Here is a 9,475-nt window from a genome sequence, read left to right on the forward strand (position 1 = left end):
AGAATGCCCAGCTTTAGTCCACTATCCCCTGGTGACTTTTGGCACACCAGGGGACACTATTCTGTCCAAAACAGGGCAATTAGTTTGTCCCCATTGTCCCCATGGACTCTGGCTATAATATGCAGTGGGGCAAATCTGGTCATTACATTATTTAATAAGCATGCGCTGAACGGCGTCCTAGGTATTGAAAGTGATCAGTGGGGGAACAAACAAACAATTATCTGTTTGTGGAAAAAAATAGCGCAAGGTGACATCAATAGAAATGTGTTCAGATCCTGCCTGCTGAGTGTGCTAGCTACTCGCTGGCCTTGCCGAAACTGTATCTGTACTTTAAACCACATATCATTAAATTTAAACCATTGTTCAGCCACTCTCGTGTAAGAGTGTAGGGATTAAATGATTAAATGGATAAAAAAAAATACCCGGCGTGTACTGAGATTCTTGAAAACTCCTATTCTTCCCTCCTTCTTTTCTGCCTGCCTGGTGTTTTATGTGTGTTTCCTCCTGCAGCTATTGCTGTGGCCAAATTATACAAAATATTGCATTTGCTTTAGTAATAATTGCACATAATGGCAAAGTAACAAATTAAAATAATGTGAACCAAAAAAGCGCTAATCCCACAAGGAAACAAAAATAAGATAGTATTTGAAGGTCAGGGGAGCCGAATGTTTCTTCTGGTTGGCAGTCCAACCCACTGGGTTTCAGTGATAAATTTGTAGAGCCGAAGAAGCACACAGCTGTGAAACTAATTCCTCTAGGAAATAGTTTTAATTAAAAATAAGAAGCTGTGAGGCTAGAGAGATGGCTCAGTGGTTCAAAGCACTGGCTGTTCTTCCACAGGACCCAGGTTCAATTCCCAGCATCCACAACAATCTAACTACAGGCCTTGGGAATCCAGTGGCCCCTTGTGGCCTCTATGGGCACTGCATGCATACATACATACACATGGGCAAAACACCCATTCAAAGAAAATAAAAATAAAGAGTAACTAAAAAAAAATATTTCCTAGGGTTTGAAATACAAACAGGGCAATGTTAGAGAAAGAACATGAGGGTCAAGTAGATAAAAGTGACAGACCTTAGGTCCAGCTGGAGACTTCCTGTGCTTTCTTGGTTTCCTTCCTTCCTGACTGCTGTGGTTTGAGCATGGTGGGGGCAGATACATACAAGTTTATGTGTGAGCAATGCAGTGGAGGCATATACACACAAGTTTATGTGTGAGTAATGCAGTGGAGGCAGATACACACAGGTTCACGTGTGAGCATGGCAGTGGGGGCATATACACACAAGTTTATGTGTTGGAAATTTAGCTCTGACTTTATATGTTAACGGTATGTGAAGGCATGACTTAGGGTTAGCTGAAAGTGGGAGTTCTTATAGTGCTAGTGGCTTCATAAACCACGTGTGACCATCATGACACATGAATTCTTGAAACTAGGTTTCTGGGTTTTTGTTTGTTTTTTTTTTGCATGAAATTCTTTGCAGTGGGTTTTGGTCATCGTGATCTCTGAACACACTGGGCATTCACAGGAGCTGCTCAGGTCTGTGCTCTTAGGAATCATAAAGAGCAGGACTGTGATGAGAAAACCAAGTTAGGTTGCTTTAAAGAGAAAAGAAAAGACATTCAGGTGACGTTCTCTGCCGTGTTCCAGTATGTCCACACACCCCTGACCAGATAATAGCTTCATGCTCTTGGACCTCCCAGTCTGCAGGATCATGAATCAAGGGACCCTCTCCTCTTTATAAGTCACATGACCTATGGTACTGCGCTGTAGCCACAGCAAACAGACCAGGATATCAGCAAGAGGCTTACAGATATATACTTGTCCTAAAATTCTAAGAGCGTGTACTGCAGAGAAAATACATATGTTTTTAAATTCTGAAATTGGTTCTGTTGGGTCCAGGGGGGTCACCAAAGATGAGAACACCACCAAGTCTAATAAACTAGAAGCAAACTTTATTCCAGAAACCACATCCTAGGAAAACCAGAAGCAAACTTATAATAGTAATAATAATAATAATAATAATAAACACTGAGGGGCACAGAAGCTTATCAGGTAGCTGAGACTGAAAGACCCTCAGAGTGGTCCTTCCCTCAGGAGGAGACCCCTAACCCAAGGAACGGTCAAGACCACTGGCTGCAATGGCAAGAGGTTATTTATTGAGCGAAGCACAGGTACCTGCCGGTGTCAGAGTCTTTTTGGAAGACTTGCCCGCCCTCAGGCTGGGCAAGGGGTCTTTTATATGGAAACAGGCGGGCGGAGCAGGCATACAGAAGTAGAAGCATGGTTACAGGAATCCCATTGGTCAGTTCGGATGGGGCAATGGGTTTACTTGGGGACAAGCTCCTAGGGGACATGAAGATATGATAATAGCTGACTTGGCTCTATCTAGGGCACATGTAATTTTTCCCAGAACTGTCTGTTCCCCTCCTAGGCCTGGTGTCTGACCACAGATATCCTGTTTTGGCTGCCTAGGAGTACTGACTTTACCTTGAGCTTACATTTGTTTGTGTGAAAGCTTTGCAAAATGGCATTATAGAAGCTAAGCTGGGGTCTTTCAAGACCACAACCAGAGATGGTGTTTGTTAGGCTGTGGCCAAAGGCTGGTTCTGAACCCATCTTTTATAGTTAGGGCACTAAGAATTAGGTCCGAACAAAGGAAGTTTTATGATCTTACCCTCACCTTTGGGTCAGACAACAGAGACCCTAAGGAGGGGAGTGAGTTCTAACATCAATGGGTAACTAGGCAGCTATCATGAAATACGTTTCAGAGTAGATTACAGAGAAAGTCACTAATTGCAAGAAAACAGATATCTTTAGCAATGGTCAGAAAAAGGACTGCTAGTAGTACTAAAAGGTTAATAAATTAGAATTAATTGGTTCTTAGGCTGAGAATGTAGGAGATAGCAGAAAGCTTTCACACTATCTCAAGGTAAAACTCAGATATTGACTGCCATACTTTACAACCTCCATTATCAGAGCTCATCAATTAAACCATTGTATTTGTCCACTGTCTCCTGGTACCTCCAGGTGTATACTGGAGTCCCATGCCTCCCCTTTGGAGGCACCAGTTTTCTATAATGGAGACAATGTCTAACCCAAAGGTCACACATCTCTGATTCCTAAAGGTTAACTCAGTTCACATCTGTGTCTATCAGGGATGGCCAGGACACTACTCTCAATTTGGAGGGAGAAGCTCTGGCCTTGTAAATAAAACAGCCAGTTGTAAAATGAAATGACCTAAGTTGATGGAGGCTTCCCAAGCATCCGAGAAAATAGCTCACGGTGAGTGACTGATCCTTGATCTGCTGAGAAAGCGGCTGACAGTCTGTTCTCATTCTCCTAGACTTAGAACTTTATATTTCTTTATTTTTACATTCTTATTTTTGGAATCTACATTTTTATTTTCTTATTCTTGGACTCTTCAGGTTCCTGTTTAGAGAGCCCAGATTGGATAAACTATAAATCATATCACTGGGGGTGGGGGCACCTATTCACGACCACCTGCTCCAACCTTAGCTTGCCTGTAGTTTGCTTTCTAGTTTCCTTTTTCTTTCTCCTCTGTCTTTATTTTCCTTCACGGTGATAGTTATTATTAATATTGTTATTATTATTTGATTTTTTTCTTTTTCTTATGACATATTTTTCTCTATATTTGTTAATTTCCCTTTTTAAAAAAAAATTTGCCATGCGTACATGCATGCATGCGCATGTGTGTGTGTGTGTGTGTGTATGTGTGTGTGTGAGTGTGTGGCAGATGCCCTCTGTGGTTATAGCAGAGAATCACATCCTCTGTAGCTGGAGTCACAAGCGTTTGTAAGCTGCCCAATACTGGAGTTTGGAACTGAACTCTGTTTCTAAGGGCAGCAAGTACCTCTAACTCCTGAGTCATCTCTCCAGCCCCTACTTTTTCCTTCTTAAATTGGCCCAAATATGGAATCGGAACACAATGGCAAGTATTTCATGTAACCATTTTTAAGCGAATGCTTATTTCAAATTCTTAATTAAGAATATTCTTGATACTCTTATTAGATAAGTTGAACATTTATATCTTCCAAAAGCAAAATTAATTAACATTGCTAGCATTAATTTTTGATGGCTCATTGAATTTTCCTTCAGTAATATATTTTGCATCCACTGACAAAGGGTACAGAAAGAAAAACATCAGTATGAAAAGAGGAATTTCGAGAATAGCGTGTGAGTTTTCTATACCATACAGTCATGTTTTACATGTACAGTTTAAGAATGGAGATTGCTATTTGACCAGACATCAGAAAAATATTTCTGTATATTTTCAACATAATTTTCAAAATATGTATGTAAGGATAGCAATTTGTCTTCATATTTTTTACAGCTACTTTAGCAATGTAAAGACAAAACAAGACTCAGATTGAATCTGGCAGGGCAGCATGGGCCAGGCTCTCCTCTCCCCTCACAGAAACTGTAATTCAGTTTCTCATTTTTTTCCCATAGTTTCGGAAGACACAAGACTTCCACAGTCAATGGCTTCTATAATTTTTTTGCTTCTGAGCTTTGTCTTAGCCATTCCTTATACATAAAATGCCACCTCCTGTGTTCCCAACACACTTTCACTCCCCAGCAAAAAAAAAGCCATTTATCTTACGAGTCAAATCACCTCTCTTGGATGCCCAAGTCGGTGAGACAGCAAACGCCTTCTCCACTTCCGCAGCCGGTACAGATTCTGGCAGAGCATGCACAATGCTCTTTCCACTCACTGTCTGGGTCATGTGTGACTCTTCTTCTGCTTGCCAGACAACAAAGGTCAGCGGTCGGAGAGCAGGGGCTCATGGCATACTTACTTCTTTGCACTCCACACAGGTCCTCACGGGAAGAAAGGTTCAGTAAACCACCAAGTAGACCTGTAACAAGGGGGAGGCATAACACATACACGAACAAAGGAAATAATTATGTAAGCGTGTAGAAACAGGTAAAGGAAAGAGCAGGAGAAAAAAAATGATTAGTTAACAACACCTCTGGAAGGAGAAAGAAGGTCATGGGTTCTCTCGGGGGATTAGAACACAAAGCTTTAAGACCTCGGACTTTTTTTTTTAATAACTCTGCAATAAATTTGTAGTAAATCAGGTGAGAGTTGAAGACTAGAGGTAAAACATTGTGTGCCTGTGTGTGTGCATGTATTTATACATGTGTAGGTATATATGCATGTGTATGTGCATGTATGTAAAGGCCAGAGGTTGGGCATCTTCTATTGGTCTCCATTTTACTTTTTGAGATAGGGTCTCTCTCTGAGCCTGGAGCTCACTGATTCAGCTAGAGAAGGTGACGACCATGTCAGAGACACAAATCCATCTGTTCCTGTGATTACAGGCATATGCCACTACACCAACGTGTGTGTGTGTGTGTGTGTGTGTGTGTGTTAGTGCTTGGGATGTGAACTCAGGTGCCCATTCTCTTGTAGTTAGTATTTTACTGAATGAGCTATCTCTCCAGTCCCCAGAGATCCGCCTTTCGGATGGGAAGTACACATAGGAATAAAGTCAACATTCACCACAGCAAGACTAATGGTCAAGCATTGTCTCAAGCAGTTTTAGTGAGCGGATTCCGTGGAAACTGAGATGTTCAAATGACCCATCGCTAGGCCCGCAGTATGAAGAGGTAGCCCAACCCAGCCTTGGTTACACAGTTGTGACTGGAGCGGGGATGGAGTGTGATGAGCTGTTATGTACAAAAATAACAACCGGAAGTCCGGGTGTACAGATGTAATTATCAGGAAATAATGGAGTTGTAAAGTACATTATTTATTCCATCCCCCCGTACCTCACGTGCCTTTCAAATCTTATGTATCGTCAGCCCCTCCTAGTAGGAAGGTATGAGTAACCAGCCTCGCTATAGAACGGTACTGCTCTGATCTTACATTTAGAGGACAAAGCTGAAGACTATTGAGGCATCTTACCTTAAACAGTTGCTTAACTCACAAAGAGAGTGACCAGAGTGCAGATCGGACGACAAAGCCTCAGTTTCCTCATCCAATCAGGACCCACATTTGGGGGGAACCGGAGCCACAGTAGGGACTGTTGTTTTCTGCTGCATCTCTTGGTCTCTCTCTACCATCTCTTCCCAGTCTCACACCACGGTACTCTTCTTCCCTATTGGAGCAGGACCTTTAAAGTGAAGGCTGGGTCCCCTTGTCCAGGACCCATGAGCATTGTGCTGTGTCACCACCACTCGGATAGACGGCTGGGCATTCAGTGTGGTCTCCGGGGCATACTCCTTACTGGGATCCTTGCCTCGGCAGTCATACAGCACGCAGGAGATGAGGAACACCAAGAGTAAGATGACGTAGCTCGCAACTAGGATAATGAGGTTCAAGGTGACAGGGTCGATCTCCAGGTAAAACTCCATCACCTCTCGCACAGCGGGGGATTGTGTCTAGAGAAAGGCATTTGGGGTCAGTTTGGGAATCGCAGGGAGCCGACACAAAGGCTGCATTGACTCTGGAATAAAAATACAATAATCCCCGCTGCTCCAGGAAACCTCGGGGATTAGAGCTGCTCAGTTTAATAACTTAAGCTCTTTCTGTTAATACCACAGCCACCAACACTGGAGAGAGGAGTGCAGGACAGAGAGGGAGAGCCACCTTAACCCAAGCGCTGCTAATGGGTGCACACCAAGACAGCAGTCACAAACCTGGACTTCCCCGGAAGACTATGAAGTAGGGTTGCATTGTTAGCCTTCACCTAACGGAAGCTTAATGCCAAGTGTGGAGTGGTTTGGGGAGCCAGGCCTTTGGGGTTTAGATAAACCTTTTTAATCAAAAGGAGTGTACCAGCACCTGGTAAATTCACTGTGGTGGTTTGGAGTAAGAATGGACCCCAGAAGCTCCCGTGCTTGAACACTTGGTCTCTACTTGGGAGAACTGTTTGGGAAGGATTAGGAGGTGTGGCCTTGTTGGAAGAGGTACCTCACTGGGAATTGGTTTTGAAGCTTCAAAAGCCTCAAGCCATTCTATGTGTTCTTCTGTCTGCTTCTTGCTCATGGGTCAGGAGGTGACTCTCAGTTGTCCCTGCCACCATGCCTTTGCACACCCGTCACAACTCAACCCTCCTGAAACCCCCCTGAAAAAATGATGTATTTTATAAGCTGCCTTGGTCATGGTGTTTGTCACAGAAATAGAACAGGAACAGAAACATTCACCCTCCTTTATTTTTCTCTTTCCACTCGTCAATCCAAATACCTTTTCAAGTACTTCCGATGTCTCATAGCCTTCATTAAACATCAGGGAGGCTGTGGTAGAGATTAGACAGTCCTGCAGAGAGACAGATGTTACACAATTCATTGCATAAATCACCATTTAAGGATGATGAGGTGGGCTGGAATCACAGCACAGCAGTTAGTTAAGAGTACTTGCTGCTCTTGCAGAGGGGGGTTGAATTCCATTCCCACCTCTCATAGGGTGACTCACAACTGCCTGTAATTCTGGCTCAGGGAAATCTGATGTCTACGGCTCTGAGGGCACTTGAACTAATGTGTACTTACTCACACACATATATACATAGTTAAAAATAAAATAAGGCTTAAAATTTAAAAGCTGAAGGGCAGAAATACATGTATAAGGGACATAACAAGAGAAGGTCCCAGAATGGGTTAAAACAATTCCATAAACAGAATCAATTAGAAGGCTCAGCGGATAAAGGAGTCTGCCACTAAACCTGGTGCCCTGAGTCTTGATTCCCAGGACCTACATAGTTGAAGGAAGAAAACCAACTTCCAAAAGTTGTCTTCCGGCTACCTGGAGAAAGACTGTGTGGCAGCACGTGTCTTCCATCTACAAAATAAACAGGCTAACTAAAATATAATTTTCAAAAAACTAATAAGAAGGCCGGGCAGTGGTGGCGCACGCCTTTAATCCCAGCACTTGGGAGGCAGAGGCAGGCGGATCTCTGTGAGTTCGAGACCAGCCTGGTCTACAAGAGCTAGTTCCAGGACAGGCTCCAAAACCACAGAGAAACCCTGTCTCGAAAAAAAAAACCCAAAAAAAAAACTAATAAAAAAGCAATATTTAACCGATGACCTGAAGGGTACAATTTATCTAGCTAGGAACAGGTAGGAAGAGTTCTTCTGGTCACAGAAACTAGAGCGTGTGGAAGATCTGAGAAGAAAGAAGCCTGGAACAGTAGAAGAATGGAAACAGAGGTGTGTAACTCAAGCAATGAGAAAGAAAGAAGAGCATGGGAGATGGTGGCTTTGGGGCTACACTAAGGACTGCAGGCTTGGCCCTAGAGAAAGGGTACCATTGGAGTTCTCACCAGGAAGTAACAAGATCCTGTCTGCATTCTGAAGAGACCACATTGGCTGCAAGAGGGCATGCAAGTTGAAAAGAAGGTCATATGAATTTGAATAAATTATTCTTTTGTTTATAAATTTTTCCTACCTCACTTGTAGCCTTGTCCCATGGTGCCAAAGACTCATCTTCATCTTCTTACGACTTACACAGATGCACAGAACCCTATGCTCAGAATGTTCTGATGTTGGCACCTTGAAATTATCAATAAGTTAAAATTTTGTATTGGGCTTCTGTAATAGCAAATCTTCATTGTCAGCTTGACTGGATTTAGAATCGCCTCGAAGATCAGTGAATTACATTTAAGGGTGTCTGTGAGAGAGTTTCCAGAAAAGATTAACCCAGAATGGAGACAGACATTGAATATGGGTGGTACCACCCAACAGGCTAGTGGTCTAGAAAGAGGAAAAAAAAAAGGAGCTCAGTACTAGCGTTTCCCTATTCTCTGCTTTATGAACCACACAATGAACTTCCTCTGCTCTGCCACACCTTCTTTGCCATGATGCACTGAACCCTCCAAACCCGTGAGCCAAAATGGTTCCTTTCTTAAGCTGCTTCTTCTATGGGGCCTTTTGTTGCTATGGTAAAAGCTAACTTACTACAATCCCACAATTCATTTTTTTCCTGGTTGTGTGTGTGTATTATTGGTTGTACAGTACATCAATTACTCTATCCTTTCTCTAATGATAATGGCAGTATTTTGATACTTCTAATTAAAGGCTGATGCATCCAGAGGTTGAGGTTGGTAGGTTCTTTGTTTTGTTTTAGCATCTTAAATTAAGCTCTAATTGACAGCTTCTGCCGCACCCATTTATACCTCTCTTCCACAGTAACCTGAGAATTCAGGAACTCTTTAGAGGGTCAATTTTAATTCTCTGGAGATCTTTTTTCCAAAATAAAATATTCTATGATGCTGTGCTCTTGGACTCAGGATGAATGTTTCTTGTATGCTGTAAGTTTGGGGGTCAGCCTTCTTGGATGCCCCTGGGCTTCTTATTAATGGAGATACCTGTATCTAACCAAGATAGATCTGGTGATGATCTTTGGGACTTGGGTGTTGGATTCTGCATTAATAGAAGTCTTCATTGCAATTTTGCTATGCAAGTATGTTGGAGTCTTAAGCATAAAATATGAAAGTAAAGTCTATGATTATA

The 9,475-nt window shown here is 42.6% G+C and overlaps 1 protein-coding gene across 1 annotated transcript; it reads right to left on the minus strand.

The window, feature by feature from the left end:
• Window positions 1-4,784: 4,784 nt before the first annotated feature.
• Smim36 (small integral membrane protein 36) lies at window positions 4,785-6,382 on the minus strand. Its single transcript, XM_075989652.1, has 2 exons — window positions 5,934-6,382; window positions 4,785-4,881 (listed from the first exon to the last, which is right to left on the minus strand). The coding sequence occupies exon 1, from the start codon at window positions 6,380-6,382 to the stop codon at window positions 6,104-6,106; it is 279 nt and encodes a 92-aa protein (XP_075845767.1). The 3' UTR covers window positions 4,785-4,881; window positions 5,934-6,103.
• Between the last annotated feature and the right edge of the window lie 3,093 nt (window positions 6,383-9,475).

This window comes from Microtus pennsylvanicus, chromosome 11 (assembly GCF_037038515.1).
Source record: "Microtus pennsylvanicus isolate mMicPen1 chromosome 11, mMicPen1.hap1, whole genome shotgun sequence".
NCBI lineage: Eukaryota > Metazoa > Chordata > Mammalia > Rodentia > Cricetidae > Microtus > Microtus pennsylvanicus.